This window comes from Tyto alba, unplaced genomic scaffold (assembly GCF_018691265.1).
Source record: "Tyto alba isolate M040663 unplaced genomic scaffold, T.alba_DEE_v4.0 Super-Scaffold_1000006, whole genome shotgun sequence".
Classification (NCBI taxonomy): Eukaryota; Metazoa; Chordata; class Aves; order Strigiformes; family Tytonidae; genus Tyto; species Tyto alba.
In genome coordinates this window covers 26,829,490-26,849,572 of record NW_024881272.1, presented here as the reverse complement: position 1 = coordinate 26,849,572, position 20,083 = coordinate 26,829,490, and the positions used below count along the sequence as shown (strand labels likewise).

The 20,083-nt window shown below is 41.7% G+C and overlaps 1 protein-coding gene across 2 annotated transcripts in view; it reads left to right on the top strand.

Moving 5' to 3' along the window:
• The window catches only part of SPATA6 (spermatogenesis associated 6), a 47,285-nt gene extending 35,177 nt beyond the window's left edge, over positions 1 to 12,108 (top strand). For both annotated transcript variants that reach the window (XM_042808000.1, XM_042808002.1), the window contains exons 12-13: positions 2,074 to 2,162; positions 5,971 to 12,108. In XM_042808000.1, coding sequence (XP_042663934.1) covers positions 2,074 to 2,162; positions 5,971 to 6,136 — 255 coding nt within the window. In that variant the 3' untranslated portion in view covers positions 6,137 to 12,108. The remainder of the gene's footprint in view (positions 1 to 2,073; positions 2,163 to 5,970) is intronic.
• Positions 12,109 to 20,083: the final 7,975 nt, after the last annotated feature.

The following is a 20,083-nucleotide window of genomic DNA, read 5'->3' as shown; positions in this document are numbered from 1 at the left end:
TGGGTAAAGGAGAATTTGATAATTTTCTTCCTATTTACTTATTTTACTTATATAATTTAAAACATTCTACTCTAAAATGACTTACACATATGTGGGTATTCTCTTGTTACTGCAATATTGCACAAATGCACACAAATTTTCAAGCATGATCTTAGATTCTTGAAGCATGGTATTTTCTGCTGGCTTTCTGTTAGTGCACCTCGTCACTTCCAGTATCGAACACTTGCTGAATACTCACAGGGATTAATAATCAGAGATTATGCTTTTCTGTTTCCTCTCTCCAGTTGGAAAACTTCATGTTTCTGCCCTAAAAAAATCCAGATAGGATTTTTGAGTCTTTAATTACTAACCTGGTCAGAACAGTGCTGGAAAAAGACTGTTTTTCTCACTCCATTTTATTCCACTGGGCAAAAGGAACGGGAGGATGTTACAGAGAAGTCTCACAGTGTTTGGTAATTGTGTAAAGCTGACTTGTGAAAGCTGTGCTAACAGCAGCTGACCTGCTTAAAAAAAAAAAAAAAAAAAAAAGAAAAGTTATGTCTGCTTGTAGTGAGTACTGTAAAATACACCAGGATTGCTTGTGCTTCCCCAGATGGCCCAAAGTCTAGGCTGTGGTGTTATGCAGTGGAGGGATGAGCTAAATGGGTCATCTTGAAAGTGAGGGAATAGTAAAGCGAGTGCACTGGCAGTGTGATGAGTAGGTTTCTGGCTCCTGTCTGGATCCTCTTGCAAACTTTGAAAGGTTAAAAAGTATCTCTTACTCTGTTTCATTCCAAAGAGCTTAATGGTAAATAACTATTCCCAGAAGCATCCAGCTGTGTTTTCCAAAATTTCGTTTCCATAGTGCTCTGTAAAAATAGTGTGACTGGAGCTCTGCTGCAGATTCCTTAGGGCGTCCACTGTAGCTTTTTGCTGTGACATTCTGACAGTATCATAATGCGTCCATTTTTTTTTACTTCCAGAACATAATTTGCCCCTGGCAAATGCTGCAGTTTTATTTACCACTGTACCCCATTTCCTCTTCAGTGCTTTGTAGTCTGTGACTGCTGAAGGAAGACAGTTTTCCTGTTTACAAACTCACTTATTACCTTGAATTTCACCACGGTAAATTGTGTGGGGTTTTTCCTCATCCATATGCCTGCCATTCAGCTTGCTCTGCATCTTATTGCCATCTACCACTAGATCTATTGTCTTTTCTCCCAGTTTTGTGTTACCAGAAGTGTGATTATTTTTACTGCACAGTCTTTTTTTTCCAGTTATTTCTTCTACAGCATGAAAGATTTTGTTTACTAATCCTTATAGCAATTGGCCTCAGCTGAAATTGTGAAAAAGAGGTGATCACTTAGTATCACCTCTTAGAGTAGTGTCTTTGATCTTCAGAGTAGAGTGAACGTAGTTGCATGTGGTGGAATTTCTACTAGCCTGTCTCAGGTGAGCAACTGTCTCCCTTCACATGAGGTGTTTTGTTTCTTGCCTACCTAAGAGGGCAACTCTGGGTTAATTAATGTCTAGATAGCATTTGGAAGGCAAGACTGCTTTCTGGCGACTCCTAAGAATACCACTGAAGGGTCATTAAGTATATCATAGATATTTTTTTCAGTTGGGTAAACATGTTCTCAGCCCAGTATATGGAATCAAAGTATTCAGATGTGTAGATTGTTTTCTGTCTGGTAAAATGCATTAAATGAATAATGAGAGCTTATTATAAAAGCTAATAAATAATACATTTACGTTCTTTTTCCCCTTTTCTGCAAGAAACAAAAGGCAGTGAGCAGTTGGTTTCATAGCATTTTACCAACTTGTTGGAGATTATTGAAGCTTGTGCTGTCTGCATAGTCTACACTGTCTAGAAATTCTTTCCAGTTTATTACCTGAAAATTATTAGCTGAATTGTACTGAACTTAATTAAAAGTGTTCATAAATGGCATTTGGCTCATTATACTTTGTCCCTTTCTCCCCCAAGAAATGTAAGCACTTTAATAGTCTTCTACTAAATGGAAAGAAAGTATTTTTGAAATGAGATCATTGTAATCAGAAACCAAGATAATGAGAATTTGATTTCTGTTTTTTTAGGATGAGAGTAACTCATCAAAAGGAGACTTGACTAAGACAAGAGAATCTTCACATAAAGCACCCTTATTCATGAGTGAACTGCAGAGCAGGTATGGAGTTTTTCGCTGACCAAGAGAGAACAGTCATACTCATGATATTGCCCTTTAAATTTAGCTGAAAATTTCTCTTCCCGTTTTGAGCTATGCAATATATTACACTGGGAAAAGACTTACGTAGGAGTTAGTCCTACCAGGCTTTTTCACCTAAAAGCAAAATACAGTTAACGGTAATTATGCCTTTCATGCTGTTTGACACTGTGTCAGAATAGTCTTCATAAAACACTGATTTTGGAACTGGACAAGGTCATAAAAATGATACTTGGGCAGTTGTTTTTGGATTTTATCAACCAGAGGGCAAATGTCACTTCAAAAATAACCAATTGGTTATTTTTTCTTAAAACTGTGGGAGTGCAAAAATAAACTGAAGTTTATTTAGTAATATGGTTTGGGGCTGTTTTGCTCCTTTTTTTTTTTTTACAAAACACATATTTGGAAAAGGGAATCATCTTAAAAAAAACACAACAAAGATATATAATGTGGCTTAGTGATTCAGCATGCCATATTTTAGAAGACATCTTGAAAACCTGAGATCTTGAAAACCTGGTTTAAGTAGGTTAATTACTCTGTGTATGCCTCACATATAGAACTAGAATTTCATTTGAATATTTACTTAAGAGACACCAACTGGATTGATTTTGACAACTTCTGTAGTAGAAGTTATCAATATTGATGTTCTGTATGTATGCACACAGTGTTTTATACAGCGCTATGGGTACTTGTTGGAGGAAGTATATTAAGTAATGTAAAACGTTTTTGGGGTTGTATGGCTTTTCTGCCTTGCTTTATATTAAGAGAGAATTCCTAGAACGGTGATGCTAAATTTGAGAGGTCTTGACATTAGGAAAAAAAAGGTTTTATTTTGATTATTAAATGTGATGCAGTATTTTGTAACAAAGACTTCTCAAATCACCACCATATACCACTGAAAGGAGAGTAATTCAGTATGGGTATAACGATGAACTTCTACTTGGAATTAATAAGCTCTAAAAAGTTCATTTATGATTTGTTGACTTGTTTAAAAAATCCTGTAATTTGTAGTCACCTCTGTGCAAGGGAGCTAGTTAGTCATATTTTCACATGCATGTGAAGTTGCTCCTGAAGTTGTTAGTATTTCTGTACCTGTGCTCACTCCTGTATTCCGTGTGTAGCCTTGTTGCTCCCTTATTCTTTGTCCTGACAGCTGCTGCAATTAAATTGTGTAGGATGTGTTTGTGAGAGAGGAAGTGCAAGTCTTTGTTTTGAGGCAGCTTTGGGACTTTGAGATTGATACTGAAACTGAAGTCCATGAAAAAAGGAAAAACAAACGCTAATACTACAGAATCATGAAGTGATGGGATATGAAATGTGGCACTCACATTGGGAGAGGACTACTCCTTTTTTTAGAGGCCAGCTGCACTAGTCCCATTCACTGAAGGGCAGGACACAAAAGGACTCGAGGACAGTCTGATTGCTGAGTGTTTGCCACAGTGCTCATAAACAGTATACAAGGACAGAGACAGAGTTCATAGAAGGACATGGTACTGTCGACCAAATGTTGGCAGTAAAGTAGATAGATGATTGAAAACCACTGGGAGCAAGGAAAAGGACCATGTTTTGTGAAATATTTAGTATATGATTCACTCAGAAAAGAACTTCTGGGACTCTTAAAGGAGATGTATGAGGGAACAAAAGCATATGACAGGTATTTCAGAACAGGGAGTTGCGTGCAGAAATCCTGCTGTTAATATGATTTGTGAGTGTAATTCCCAGATTGCTTAGCTCAGGTTGTCAGCTGGTTTCCAGTTGAGACAGGAGAAGGACTCTTCCCTAGCTTGGCTGTATCTTTGTCCACACCAGTGCAAAGTATCTCATGTGTAAGGACTGGCAAATGGAAATATATCCACACACACACCCCCCTCCAAAAAAAGAATGGAAAATTAAGCTGATGTCTTTTTAAGTCTTTGTCAATACCAGAATAAGGAACTTGTGAAAGATACTGTTGTTTTTTGAGTCTTTCCTTTATTGCAGTTAAAGTGGTTAGATTTTGAGTGTCTCTTTTAGTAGAAGGCAAGCACAAGGCTGACTGCAGGAAATGGATTCCAAGGAAAAGAATGTCAGAGTTGTTTGTTGTATAGTTACAAGTGCTGCTCCTAGTGCCATGCTTTTTTGTTGGGCTGAGAATTCTCCATCAGAAGTGAGGTAACACAAACTGCAGAAAGGAGGTAGAACTTCAGTTCTTGATGGATCCCCAGAGTATTAACTTGTCTACATTTAACATAGGCCTGTATAACTTTTCTATTGATTTTGCTGTTTGGTAGGTTGGTTTCTTTGTGTCCAAACTGTGAAGCACAGTTCACCCTCTCCAGGGTGATAAACAGGTTTAAATTTGCTTCATACTGTTGACTGACTTTAAATGTTGGAGACTACTTGAAAAAGTTTTAAGTGACCCTCCTCCCTTTTTAGTATTGGAGCCACATAGAGATCTTGTTGTTGCTTTATGTGTTACAGGTTGGTATCACTCTAATATTTGAATGTAAAACATCTGATAGCAAAACCTATTCCTCCTTTTGTTTTCCATGAAACAGTGGAGGCTTAGAAATGTGAATTTAGAAAACTGATCCTGTATCCTCCTCTTCTTCCCTTACCATTTTCCTTTCTTAAAGTGGAAACCTTGAGTTTTGATGCAGCTAGCTAGAAGTATACTTGTGAGTCATTTGACAGAAAGTTTCTTTCAACTTTTTCACATGTGTTTACTGATACTGACTGGAGGACAAAGTTTTAAGTAATGGTTTGACCACAGTAGATTAATAAATTATATTTATATAAGAAAATGTAAAGTTTCCCTGTGAAGTGTAATCCATTTCCTATGTGAAGATCGTCACTGTAAGCTTCCCATTCCCAGTTTCATTTCCCAGACTGAGAGTGTTCATGAAAGGCTGAAGATAACTCAGTCCTAATTTTTAAGTGTCTTATGTGCCTCATTCTCTGAGCAGATGTGAAAAATGTCACCTCGGTAGTCATTTTTTGCTTAGGAGTTTTGAGCTACTTGTTTCATGCTTTGTTACAGGAAAATGGCTCATTTCATTATATGACAAAAGCCTTTGTTTTGAAAGTTTCAGGAGAAGGCAAATGGTCATGAAGTTTAGATATGCATACTTCAGATTTGTCAGTGTTTTGTAATGATTTTCAGAGAATAAATTTCACTTCATAGATCTAGGAAGTAATTTCTCAAAGCAACTGAAATATGAGATTGTATTTGTGTTTAGTATTACAACAGTGACACAGAAGATGGGGTGGGGAAGGAACACTCGATTGCCACTATATCATAATGTATTTGGTAGAATACTTAATTCAAGATGCTTCTGATAGAGCACTTTACAGCTGCAACCACAGTAATTTAATATACCTCTGATAGATTGTCTTCATATTGAAATAGCTCCTTGTGGTTATGTTTTGACCTTCAAAGGACACAAAAATCCTACTGTGTGGGCACTAAGCCTATCCTGTTGCATAGACTTAGTGCCTAGTCACACTGCGTATCAAAATACAGCAAAATTACTGCATGCTCTTTGAAAATTAATTCTCTTTCTATTTGGGAGGTATTATCAGGTGCACTCAGATAAGTGGGGGAGAATTTGTGTGAATAAATAACGTGGGGTTCCCATTTCTTAGAAGTAGCTGCAGTGCAGTTTTTTATCAATCTGTGAAAGGTAATCTGTGATTAGCAGCTCTGCATTTGGAGTTCTGCTGGTTTTGTGCTTCTGGTTCATCTTCCTTATCTTGATTTGATGATTGTTTATTATATTCTTTCTGTTGACAGTTCACCAGTGCAGCAGAAAACTACTCTTTACTTGGATAATGGTGAATACTGGTCTGGTCGTGCAGCTGTATACAAGGGGAAGCCTCGCAGAGCGATCTTTGAAGAGAGTCTCGAGAAAATATATAGAAACATGTACCAAAAAGCTTCTGGCACTGTTTCAAACTGAAAAACACACTCCTGATAGCAATTCACCTGGAAATGCACAGTATGCAGTGTTCATATTTGTAACGAAACCTGTTTTTATGTAACAAACATTTATGCTCTACTTTTAAGGTATAATTATGGTTGGGCAGGGTTTTGGAGAAATGGGGGGGTTTGTCCAGGGTTGCCAAAAGGAAACTATTAACACCCCCCTGCTCCCCTTCCCTGTGCCCTGACCCTTCTCTCCTCCCCTCCTCCCAAAAATAAATAAAAAAAAAAAAACCAACAGCAACTAAGCCCCTCCACAGTTAAGCAAGATGTTGTTGCTCCTTTGAGACTATGAAAAGATAATAATTTGAAGACTAAAAGGTTTGCTGGACATTTCCTGTCTGACATCAACTCAGGTTTCAGCTGCAGACAATTCTTACTAAATAATTAAAGCTATTTAGTAATGTAAACAGAACTGGTTGAAGAAACAATATGTCCTAGTGTTCAGAGAGGGGTTCTAAAGAGGAAGGTGGATGTGGCTGTTGATTTAAAAGCATCCTGTCTGGGACAAAAGGAATTTTTTTCTAGAAAATTGCCTTTGGATTGTTTATTTTTGAGAAGGGCAGTAACCCTGGTACTGACCTACAGACATGCTTTCAAAGTAGTTGCAAGCAACTTTAGTCACAAATTTTCTAATACAGTCAAATTTTAAAAAAAACCCACCCAGTCCAGCAGCCTTTGTATCAGAAGAAAGGTCATCTTCACACACTCTGTGCATTTGGAAGTTTCCAGGTTCTCTCGAATGCAGCCATGATATTTGCCAATATATTTGTATTTTTTAAAAAAATATGAATAAGGAAGGAGTGCAGAAGGGAAAAGACTGGAGCTAGTCAGCAAGCTCCTCATATACCCCGTACAGGCCTCCTGAAGTTCCTGCATCACAATCCCACCTAATTTGGAGCCTGTCCTTCCCAGTCTGCTGGGATCCTGTTGGCAGAAATCGCATCATTTTTGCTAAAGGCCACCAAATGTTCATCAGCAGTTTGATGCTTTCCCTGGGGATGGAACCTTTTCAGCCTTGCACTGAACAGATCCCACATTAGCAGACTGGGGCAAATTGCCCATCTACTGAAAAGCAGAATGTTTTAAAAGGGCAAGAGTGTCCATCTCCTGCTTCCTTTCAGAATGGGGGGAAAAAACAAATGCCTGTTCTGGCTCCTTCCCTGACTGAGTGAACAGATTCAGTTACACCAGTGCCATTTTACCTGTTATGATTGGATAAAGGATAAAGCTAGCAGTACAGATGGCAGAACATATGACTGTAACCTGCCAGCATGCCTGTATAAACAAAAAGTTGGTCTACTCTGCCTTCCACCCTTTAATGCTGAGACAACATAATTGATTTGAGAAAGCAGTTGGTGAGCAATTATGCTAGTGGGAAAGCACGTTGAAAGGCTGTGTGCTTCTGTTTCAGCAAAGGGGACTCTCAGAGGAAGTGTCTTGCATATAGACATTTCTATTCCTTGTGACTGTTAAACCAGTTGAAGTGGATTAACACTGCTAACTTCCTGTCCCCGATGCCATTTAGCACATTAGTGCTTTCAAAGGGCATTAGTTGCACAGTCTTAGGCTAGGGATAACTGTTGAGTCACTCTGTGAAGTAGTAGCACACTTTTTTCGCCGAAGTGAAAAGTAAAACTTACCAAAGCTGTGCTGCTGAAGGCATGGTGGCCGTGGAGTGTTGTGCCCCAGGTACCTGGTGTTCATTCCTTAGCCTGTTCCTGTGGCCCCATATTAGTCTATGAAGGAATAGTTTCTTTCTCCTTGCTGCTCGAGAAAGTAGATATATTCAAATGGATCCTAAATAGGCAGGGCACATTCTGAGAGATACTTTCCACACTTTTTGTTTAAAATCAACCTGCTGGAATCTGAAAGGTGCTTCAGTTTCCTATATGTGTTTGAGCCATGAAGTTTAGTGTTCTTTTCATGGTATCCCACAGTTTTCATTCAATATTCTCTGTGGTTTTGCTCCCTGGTGTCATAGTTTAGTAAAAGTTACAGTCTTCTGAAGGTTGGCTGCTCCCCATGGGCCTGATCTGGTTCTGTGACACAGAAGTGCTGTTTGATTTTTTTCCCTCCCTGGCAATCCAGCGTTGCAGATGTTAGTCTCTTTGTTTAGTGTGTGAGAAGGCCTGAACACTGAGACTTTGGTTTTTTTGTATGGATGAGTAAGGATACAAGTTGCCATGAACTCAAGACACAAGGAGAGGATGAGAAGGGTTGGAGGCCACTGTGAAAAGACGGGATAATGTCTCTGAGGGGTCCAGAGGAATGGCTGGGGTGTATCTGTTTTATTCCTCTAGCTAAAGAGAAGCAGCATATGACAACCTTCAGCTTTTCATCAAAGACGAAAATTTTTTCATCAAAGGTGAAAACTGGATGGGAGAAAATAAAAAAAAAGTGTCATATGTTGAATTGTGACCAGTATGAATATTCTCACCGTAGCCTTCATATGCAGCATAACAACAAATGAAGCAGACAGGCTACGAGTGTCCTTGGCCTTGCTCCAGCTGCGAGGGGAGATGGTGTGTATAATGTCTTTTTGAATCAGCTGCTGCAGGATATGTGTTTCTCTCTTGGGTCCGAGTCATTCTGCAGCTTATGTGCTGTGATACAGCGCAGGGTTCTCTTCCAAGCGCTGTGCTGGAAATGCGGTTTGTTTAATGGAAAACTTTTCTCTGAAATGTGACTTAAGTCCCAAATTACTCCAATCTCTCCATAAAATCTGCAGACCACGTTGTTTTCAGAAGCATTTGGCCCCTTCCCTGTTTGCTCAGCTAACCCTCCTATTAATACGCATGCAGCTCAAATGCACTGAGCACTGCTGCTCCTTTGCTACTGCAGTATGTGATAAGTATAGGTTCAGGCAGTGAACCAACACAGTAATAAACTGTAATTGTTTAGTGCACCTTGCCTTCTAATACAATTTAAATCCCTTCTATCAAATGCAAATTTCTGGTTTCCTGAGTGGAGCTTTAAATAGCATTTTCTATGCTCATTTCTTATCTTTTGCCATCCACAAAGTGGTCTGTTAGTGACAGTAGGATGGCATAATTCCACCCCCATCATTTTGCCTCCTAAAGGAAAGCTGCCTACTCAAATCTAGAAATAATGGGCTAGATTAAGAGTGAATTAGTGTTTTTTCTGTAGAGTCTGTCTCTTTCTCTTGCCTCCCCAAGTTACTATCACCCATGCGTATTCTCACCAAATGCTGTTCAGCATCCAGTGTAGCTTGCAGTATGCAATCAGTGCAGTATTTTAATCACTTTCTTTTTAATAAATCAGAATCTGCTTTCTAGTTGCTCCCTTTCCCCTTTCTTACAAATAACTCGGTATGATTTAGGATCTTGGCGTGGCTTTGGTCAAACTACCTGCCAGTGTTCAGTAGAAATGCGGATTCTTTGCTGAGTAGGAGTTACTTTGGAAATCACTCGGTCATTGACTTGTTGTAGATTGAAGGCAAAAATGTCAAGTGCTTTAATGATTTGCCTTATCTAAGTTTTCAACTAGAATAAGGGAAGTTTAAATTGGTCCACTGGGGCCAAGAGGCAGAGGGGTGGCTAGAGTAGTGGGAACAGGTAGGAGCAGCTTCGTAAGATACATGGGCAGCAGTGTTTATACTCCAGATCTGAGCATCTTGGAAGATGATGAGGGCTTGTTCTTTAGATTGTGCATCACATGTTTGAATTCTGTTACATATTTAGAGGCTGCCAAAACAGTGAGGGGAGAAAGTAATGTACCTATAGGCATTAGGAATATATTTTTGGGGTAAAATAACAGAACATTTAGCTCTGCTCAGTATTAAATAGTTTTTCCAAACTCCCTCTCATTGTTACCTCAGCTGTAAAATGGGGAGTTTGTGCTCTGTTGAAGCTTAATTAAATGACTGTGAAGAGCTTTGGGATGCTGAGGTGAATGTTACAGAAATTATTTTGTGGAAGCCTGGCTGAAAAGTCCCATCTCATCTCCAGGTTACTAAAAAGGCTTTATTTTAATTTTCCCAGGTTTATTATGTTTTAATCAGACAATTATTAAGCAAGTCTTAATCTTATCAAGATAGAAATCTATTAAATCTAAGAGATGGCTGAAAAAGATAATGAAATGCTTTACTAAATGTGCTTTTAGGAGCTAATCTTTACAGTTGGTATCCTACTCAGCTTCTGTCTCCTGCATGATCTTGGTTCATCATACTGATTGCTCTCGTGATATTTTATTTTTTGTAATACAATTTTTTTTTTGTCATCCTGATGTCTTAGTGCTGTCTGCTGTGTGTACTAATCAGCAGTATTAACATCTATCACATCATTTGTTCTTATCCTCTCCCCAGGAACAGGGGGTGCAATGATGTGTGCAACTTGACATTGGAAGAGCTTGTGTGGTGTGCCACAGGTTTGTCAGAGAAAGTAAGTTGGAAGGAATCTCTGCCTTTTCAGTCTGTGTGCAAGGAATAGCTGATTATTATATAATTCTGCTCTTCCTCATTTTTAAGCTTGAAGGTGTTCTATGGAACGCTGAACTATGCAACAAAGTTCTTAGCCTTTTAGCAGTGGTCACTTAACTGTAAAAATCTTGTACTGTGGAATCTCTAGGTCATAGAAAAACCTGCTACCATGATATTAATTCAGTGGTTATAGAGTGATCGTTATCAGGATGCTGAGAGTAACTCAAGAGATTTGTTTAGCAGTCAAGGAATTTGGGGAAACTTTCAAATCAAGGAAACATAGCTTCTTGGTTTCAGTGTTTTCAGTTGAAGCTAAGAGAGAACAGCACTGCTGTGGGTGATCTTACTGAGCTGCCTCCCGGACAGAAATGATGTCTGGTTTAGGTGATGGTCTCTGGTAGCAGCAGAGAACCAGTCTCTGCCCAGTTCCTTTCAGATTCAACGAATAAACCCATGTTGTGGGAAGTGGTCAAGAACACCTAATATTCCTGTTTCTATTACGCAGCGAACTATTAAACACAAGCCCCATTGGTTGCGTTGGTTTCTACCGCTTTCTCCATGGAATTCAAAACATCATCGACCAAAGCCCTTAAAAGATGAGGCTGTAGCTCCTTTTGTTATCAGTGTTGTCTTACCAAGGACATGCAGTTTGTTTCCTGTTTGTCTTCGGTGAGAAATTCTCTGAAGTGCAGTGATAATTCGTCTGGATGGCAACATAAAGGAACTGTAATCTTTCTCTTCGCTTGATCAATGTGGAGATTGTGCTTTTTATTCATGTGTCTTTCCATTCAATTCTGGGTGATTGCTTCTGACCTAGCAGAGAACTCTCTGGAGTCTGAGAACTGGTGATCTGAGCCGCCTTCTCACCTCGTCAGGGAAAGGAGGGGTCTGCTGCAGAATGACATCCCTCTGGCTTCGTAAGAATTTACCGATCCTGAGGATAGAGCACAAAAATTTTGTTCTGTGGTCAGGCATTTGCGTAGCCCTGGAGGGCTGATGCCATTGCGTGAACAGAGCTTCACACAATGTGGGGGTGGGAGGCTGAGAGCAGGGGTAGGCTCTGAGAGAGGTTTGATGGGTGCCATGCCATGAATTATCAGTGTGTAAAATAACCTGTGAAACTTAATAAGTAACAAAAGCACCATTTACACCACTGAATGGTGGTGAATGCTAATGCTTCTGCTTGTATTGTTACACTGACTTGAATTTTTGAATGTTTAGCTAATTGTGTTGCTACTAAGACTGTAGTTGTATGAACTGTTTCATTCAGTACTCCAGTAGTAAACATTTGCTAAGAGGTTGCTTTCCCTGCCCGCCTTGTTTTCACCACAGTCATCTAGTGTTTACATACATTTTAGCCTCTATGCCATTTTTGAAGGCTTTATTTGTCTCATTTACGTTGCTGGTTTGGATAATACTTAAATATGAAATCCATCTGGGAAACATATTGTATATTCACGTTGAGGGGTAAAACCAGTTTTTAATTAAAATTTTATACAGCACTTGTATTTCACTTTGTCCTGTTTTATTATGAAACACTTCAATCTTCTTCCTAAAACACATATGTCTTGTGCGTTTCAAGATGTTCCTTGTTGCTCATGCAGAACCAGTTTCTGAGCTCTGTCAGCAGAGTGCCATATGTTCTGGGGTTCATTTAGCTTCTCTGGCGTTTGTGTAGGCAGCATATTGGATGTAATGCAGCTAAGCTCTGCTCCATTCTTTTCTTTGTAAACTTGTCAAGAGATGAAAAAAGCAGGGAGAAGAAAACACTGAATAATACTCGAGTGACTTGAATTATCAGTAAATTATGGTAACTCAGCCAATGAAAATTGAGGTTTCTCATGTACTTGAGGATTTTCCTTAATTGTGGCTTTGCAATAGCCTATAAAGTGATGCGTCCCTCGGTGCTGCCCGGTATTACACCCAAAATGAGAATGCTGAAGATTGAGATATAACCCAAGCCATTTGGAAATGACAAGCATTAAGTGCTCTTAATTTTGCATTGGTCTGCTATTTTAAATTAAAAAAAAAAAAAAGGTAATAGAAGATGGGCATGTGAAGGGGATGTATTCCTCTTTATTGTCTTCTGGCTTTGTGGAGAATAACTCTCTACTGTTTAAATGCCTGGTACTGAAAGAAAACTCAAGACTGATGGTGCCCTCCTGTTAAAAAAAAAAAAAAACAAAAAACCAACAGGTGATTTTTCATACAAATCCATTCCTGTTTCTTCCCTACCCCATAATCTTGACCGTGAACCGGTAGGTACCATCAGTTTTTAATATACAGCTAGTAGGAACACAGCCCTGCCTGTTTATTGATAGTAGCCATATATTGTCAGATACTGATCTTATCTGCCAAAAGCTTTTCAGAACTGTCTCGGTGACTGTGACAGAGGACCACAGTATTTCTGTGATTCTGTATCTAGAGCTTAAAAACAAAACAAAAATAAAAAAAAAAATGATAAAAAAAAATAAAAAAATAAAAAAGGAAGAGAAGGAATAAGAAACTAGCGAAAAAGGAATACATGTTAATCTGTTTCCCCATTGCTGGGATGTGAGGCCGGAGGGAGAGGGCTCGAGTGGCCACTTGGTACCGGTGCGTGGAGGAGTGGGGCGGGAAACTTCTGCAGTTCTGACCTCAGGTCAGTCAGAAATAACTAGCCGGAGTGTCATGAGTGGAAACCTGGTTGAAGTGACAGGCAGCTCAGTTCCTGGGACTCTATTTACATATGTTTAAAACAAACAAAAAAAGCTGTCTTTGTTCCTCGGGAAAATCTATTTACTTGGCATTCAGCTCATGTATAAGCTGGAACTTTTTTCATGGAAGATGTAGAAACAAAGCAACTGACATTTGTGCTTTGATGTGAGGCTGAAGCTAAGATTTGATTTTGAAATATGAAAGTAAACTGAAACTGCCTCCAATTTAAAGGTGGGCTTTTTTGTAATGACCTTAAAAGTTTTGAGAAGTTTTTTTTCCCTCCCCTTAGGGACCAGAAGAAATTATAACAGTAATCTTACTTATAGCTGTAAGTCTACAGAGACAGTGACTGTAGGTTAATGAAAAATTGACACTGCTACTTGCCTGTGCTTCCAGCAGAATTTTTTTTCTTCAAACTGATGTGAACTGTTGCACTGCGTGAGTTGGTTATGAGTCTCACATATTAAATTGAATGCTGCTTTTGTGGAAGCTACAGGAGTGAGTCACAGCTGAATGTTTTGAACAACATTCGTGTTTTGAACAGATGCAGCAAAAATTATGGGTTTCTTAAAATGGTTACCCTGGTCCTCCCCACTCTGCACTCGGAAATCAAGCCTGCTGTGTCAGTCTAAACCGGAAGGTGGGCAGAGGAATTGTCCCCCGTGAGCTCCATCCCAGTACTGAATCCGGAGTGCTTCAACCCAGCCTGAGAGTAGCCCAGGGGAGAAACCTCACCACAGAGCAGTAACCCAGCGTTGCAAGTGCAGTTGCTCTTCTGTGTTGTTCAAGTGCCCTCCCCAGGAACATTTCTGCGGTGTCTTTTGGGACAGCTTGTTTCTTGTTCCTGGGAATCGTGCGCAGAAGTGGCGTGAACTCAGCAGCTCAGGCTGACTTTGGTTTGTACTCTGACAACTTAATATCTGTTTGTTGTCCTTGGCATGGTGGTGCCATCTGGTCTTGCTTGGACAGCTTATCTGTAATATTGCACTGCATGATATTTCAGTTTTTGCTCGTGAAATCTTGGGCTGTGCTTGAATGGCACACCGATACCTTGGTGCCAGGCTCTGGCCAGATGGCACATGCTTAAATAACATCCCCCCATGTGCTGTGTTGGAGATGGATACTCAGAGCTGTTGGAAATTGCATTTGAGACAAGAGGAGGAAGGCCTGAAGATGGTTTCAGGTATTAGATGGGATCTCAGGTCAGAAATAAAAGAGCTGTTGGGTGTCCACAGAATTCCCTGCTCCCCTTGTGAAAGACTTTAAACCTACAACAGACTCTGAAGAGTGCCCAGTACTTGGGTTGAGGGGCTGTTCTAGGGCAGAAGCATTCTTCATCTCTCCTGTAGGAGTTTCAAGACCCATCGGGTCACAAAAGGTGGAGAAAATGCATGACTGAGTGTCAGGGCACACTTGGAAAAAGGCAGAGTTGTGTGCAGTGAAACCTGTGACAGTGATGGGCAGCATCCACAAGGATTCCTCCTTGAGCATTTCTCAACAAGGACATCTGTATTTTGGAGTTCCCATCTCCACTGGGGGAGAAGGTTGTGTTTGGGTGGTGAGGAAGTCGTCATCTTTCACTGATCTGAAGAAGTGGAGATGTCAGGCAGTGATGTTTCCTTGCAACCCTTTGCAGCCTGGGAGGGTGCCTTCATCGCCGTCGCAGTACCACTGTGCTGGGGCAGCAGCTCAGCAATTGGCTTCTGCACTCATGGTCACCGGCTTCAGAGGAGGTTGTGCGGAAATCTCCAATTGTTCTGACACCAACACTTTACCAACGCTAAAAAAAAAATCACTTTCATCTATTGTTCCTTGTACTGCTTTCACAACACACTGTATATCGCTCTGGCTGCTCGGAGCAAACAAACGAAAAACTGTTCATGCCTGGCTTTGGTGAACCACCGAGGTTGGATAACACCATCCACATTACACTGGTAATAGTCTGAAGTGGGGAAAATAAGCATACCCCATTAAATGTATATATGGGGCTGAGAGGTGAGAGGCCTGAATTTGTTTTCTGTATCTGCTACATTTATCTCTTGCCACTTTCTTTTGGCTTTATATCCCCCTTTTTTGCCTTTCCATGATTACAAAGCTCTGTTTCTCTGCATGCACCATCTATGATTTTTATTTATGTGATGTAAGTTCATCACAGACAACTGCTTAATGTAACAGAAGAGGCTTGATGAATTCCAGCAGTTGAATTCTGCTGGAGTGAGATGCAGTCACAATACAAATAAGGTGCGGCTCCTTTTTTGTTTGTTTGTTTGGGTTTGGGTTTTTTTTGTTGTTGTTGTTGTTTTGTTTTGTTTTGTTTTTTTTTTTTAATGTAATGCATATTTAGCTTTTAGAGCACTTTAACCAGAAACTGGTTTCTTTTTTAGCTTGTAGTCTGTATGCCAGGATTGACAGTTGTGCTAAAAGAAACATGGCTAAGCTGGCAGTTGAATAAAGAAATAAGCAGGGGTGTTCTGCCATACATGTTGTGGTTATTGCTCAGTCAAAGATCACAAATTCTACCAGTGAATGTTAGGTCAAAGTAGATTAGACATTTTAGAAGCTCAGAGTCTGATCCTACTTCAGTTTATATGGCCTGGACATGTGCAGCCTGAGCTCTCATCACTTAACAAACTACAGAGTGTCCCCAAAGTGACTGAAGAAACAGCTCCAGCTTAAACAGAGGGACAACTAGCTAACTCACTAGCATTTACTCTGCAGACAAGCCAAACCCTGCTTTGGGGCTACATTCAGGCTTTTCTTATTATTTATAAATTTTTCAAGACCTATGCTACATTGCTGACTTTCCTTTTTAATTAAAAGAAAAATCCAGAAGACTTTGTTATGTAGCAATAAAATGTATGGTTAAATACCAGCCAATTTAGCGAGTATGCTTTTCCTACTCCACAGAGATACAGAAATGCACTCTCGGAAATCCTGTTGCCGATATGTCAGCATTTTGAAACTGCTACAGCTTGAGGTTAGCAGGGTTATTTTCTTTTGTCTGGGTTTTAAACCATTGCTCCCAACCTGCTATGTGGGTAAGATAAGATGAATCCACTGAAGGTAAGAAGTTGACTTTTTTATCTGTAGGAGAAACGTTTCTTGACTACGTAATTCAAAATTGTTTTAAGCAACCTTCTCCTCTCCCCACCGGCAAAGAAGAGGAGTAATTTGCTGGTGTTGGAATCACTGGGACCTGAGAAACAGATAAGTGAGCTGCAGCACTGGGGAGCTGGGGGAAAACACCTTCCAGGCACAGGGCTGGGGAGGGGTGGGACTCCCATTGCCAGAGATGTCACAGCCCAGAGCCAGGCACGTGAGGAAAGCCCTGCAGAGACACGGTGGTTGGGTACCTGCTCGAAAATGGGGCTCAAAATATCAGTTCAAGTGTATAAGCAAAGCAATGCAAAAGCAAAGCTGATACTAAGTTTTTCCATTACTGTTTGCATTAAAAGTAGGAGGGAGGTTCTGATATGTTCTTTGGTGTGTATTTATTGCTTATTGCTATTTTACTCGAAGGGTAGGGAAATTAAGAAGAGAGTGCAGAAGAAAAGAAACTAAACCATGTAAATTTACTGAGTTTGTTTCTTTTCCTCACAGGAACCAGAAGTGCAGGAGGGTGCTGGGACTCCGTCAGCCCACACGTGCCCCCCCCTCCCACAGGTCTCCGTGAGCGTCACCCTGGTGAAGTTTCCCTCCACAGGCGTGCAGGGAGGGCAGAGCTTCCTGCGGGGATGGGAGATTCTGAGCCCAGGTAGGATCCGCTTTAACCCAGAAACCGTGACTTCCAGCTACGATTCACCTGGGCAGATGCCTGTCCGCCTACACCGAGAAGGGTGTGGGCACTGCTCCCTCCTTGTCCCAGAAAACGAGCACAAGGAACCAGAGAAAACATGGTGCCTTGTTTGCTAACTTACTCTCCACCCTGCTAAAATGCGTGCAGTTTCATTTCTTTCCTTTGTAATAAACTGTGCCCACCATAGCGTATATTCTTTTAAATAACATTTTAAAATATTTTCCGGTAAATTAAAGTGATGACATGTTTGTAGGGTTCATTGTTAATTTCATTTCCTTTGGCTCAACCAGCCAGATAAAATGCAACGTTATTAATCTTTGTTTAAAAGAAGATCCTTTCCCGAACAGTAATAAATGATCTTGATAGATTTGTCAGGAAAATGAATGATAATCATTTGCAGATAGACACAAGCCTAGTATGGAAGATTAATAAGACAATGTGTATTGGCATCATTAATAACACCTGCTGCCGATGGACTTGTATATTGGTTACAGCTCTGGGAGCGATGTGTTCTTGTTAGGACACTGCGATCCAGCGCGTGCCGTGAGCAGCGAGGCCGCAGCTCCCGGGCCGGGCAGGAGCGGCTCCGGGGAAATGCTCCCGAGGAGGCCGCGGCCGCCGCACCCGCCCTCGCCTGGGCCTGTCGTCGCCGAAGCCTCGGCTCGGCCGGGCTCGGGCTTCCCGCACGCGTTTCCCCACCTCACCGCTAAAAAAAACTCTTCCGGACCCCACGAATTTGCTCATTCCTTGCTTTTGGGGCCGGGGCTGGGTGGATTTGTCAATAATCGTGGGTCCCCCGGGGGCTCTGCCCTCGCGGTGCGGGCTGAGCAACGCCGGTGGAGAAGCTGCTCCCGGCTCAGGGTGTGCGCTTGTCCCACCTCGTGTATCTCTAGAAAGGTTACCCCAGAGCCTGCCACAGGCATTTAAGCACTTGCGTGTCTTCAACTGACACAGCTTTAGAAAGTACCCCTGCTTCACGGGGTGCACAGTGCGGGAGGAGATAAAGCTCTTCACAGGTGCTGCTTGTGACTGTCATGGGGCCTTGATCACCCCTGTTGGGTAAAAAGTGCTTTATTTTTGCTCTTATAATCACTCCACCTGCAAAGCCTCTTTTGGGGCTTCCCTCTTAAAGCCCCCAGAGCACAGCTGAGCTGCTGCAAAGAGCTGCACGCTCGCAGCAGCGCTCTCGGCCACAGCGTCACCCCTGCAGTGGCAGGGAGACAAAATTCATCCCACCCCACCCCACCCGGTTCTGTCCCCACGGCTCCCTGGCACGCAGGAGTGAGGCTGACGGGGAGCTGCCGCGGTGAGCAGGGTCCCACTTGCTGGAGGGAGGTGAGTGGGAGCTGGGGCTGGAGGGACACCACTTGTTCGAGTGCAACCCATGGGGACATGTAGCATAAAATGGAAATGCTTGAGGCTGGGAAGGGGAGGCCGGGAGAGAGAGAGGGGAAGAGCTGCACGTGGGGGTAGGCAGAGGGGATGGGTGTGGGAGATGAGAAGGAAGGAGCGGAGGGACTGAAATGAGGCGTAAAGTGCAAAGGAAACTCCCCGCCCAGCCCCAATCTTCAACCAGGAGGAAAAATACACTCTCTTTTTGTTTTGATTTTAATTTTTTTTCTGCTAACTATGGTATTTCCCTAGAAAATAGAAGGAAAGGTCAAGATGTTTTGAGACGTCTTTGGATTCTATCAGTAAAATATTTCAGATTTCCCTCCCCCCTCCCCCCCAATGATTCTTTTTTCTCTTATTTTGCTTTAGTGGTTCGAACTAGCATAGTAAGTCAAATAAATTTACCATCGAAATGTGTTTCTCCTGTGGGGCACACAGCTGGCTGCATCTGGCAGTGCGAACGTCTCCATTCCTTCTGTGAGGCAAGCTCAGAGATGCAGGCACATCTCTCAAAGTGCATTACTTTGTTTGTTTAACTGGCATCATCAGTTTAAAGGAAACATCGTCGTCTATGGTCCATGGGCTGAGATGGGGAGGGAAAGAGGTCAGCATCATATATCCAAAGATCAAAACTATTTGTGTCATTAAAAAAAAAGAAAAAGGCTTAGTAAAATTCACTATTCTCTGCAAAACTGAAATTTTCTTAGGGGAAAAGAGCAATCTTAAACATTTAAAAAACTGCCCCAGTATTTTCCATCCTGTTCCACATTGCTTTCCCCACGGCTTTAGCAGATGTGTGAGTCAAAAAAATCCAATAATGCCATTGAGCTAAGTACTGCTGGGGGGCTCTGTGGCTCAGGAGCACGCAGCACCTCGCTGCTCTAGGTGAAGAGGCGCGAGCCCTGGTATTTCTAAATGCATTACAAATGTGTCTGTTATTATTAGACATTTACCAGCTATTAATCACAGCTGGTAACTTGATTTCCTGTAAATGTTTTGAGGCACCCTCTGATCTGGGCACCACCTGCTCGAAATTGCATAATGGGAAGGCAAGACAAGCTCTGCGCCGTCTGCCTCTTCCCGCGGGGATGGACAGGCGACTGATGGGATGCTGATCTCCCTTATTCAAAAGAAATCCACTTTTTCCTGTTAGAAAAAGCAATCACTTGTATTGACCTGCATGAGCACAGCACAGACCCCATCCCACATGGCTGATTCGGTCTCCATCCAAACTGGGGATGAGCAGGGGAACCCAGACCTGGGCTCCCTGTGCCGGTGGGGGTACAAAGCCTTGTTTCTCCTCTCCTTGCTGGAGCACGACTCACTTTCTTCAGCTTTATGGCATTGTGATTCGCCACACACCCTCACCTCCCCCCACAGCCCGTGCCTGGTGGCTTGGAGGTGCCCCTTGGATGCTGGAGTGGAGGGTCACAGCCCTGTGGGTGTTTTTAGCCTTCTCCATCCGAGCATCTTAACCACCAAACAAAGCTATTAAGAGTGGCTACTGCCATCTCTTCCTCTGGAGGTGGTTTAAAAGGTTATGGCCATGCCACATTACATGATGGTACCAAGATGGGTCAGAGAAACCCAGACTTGTC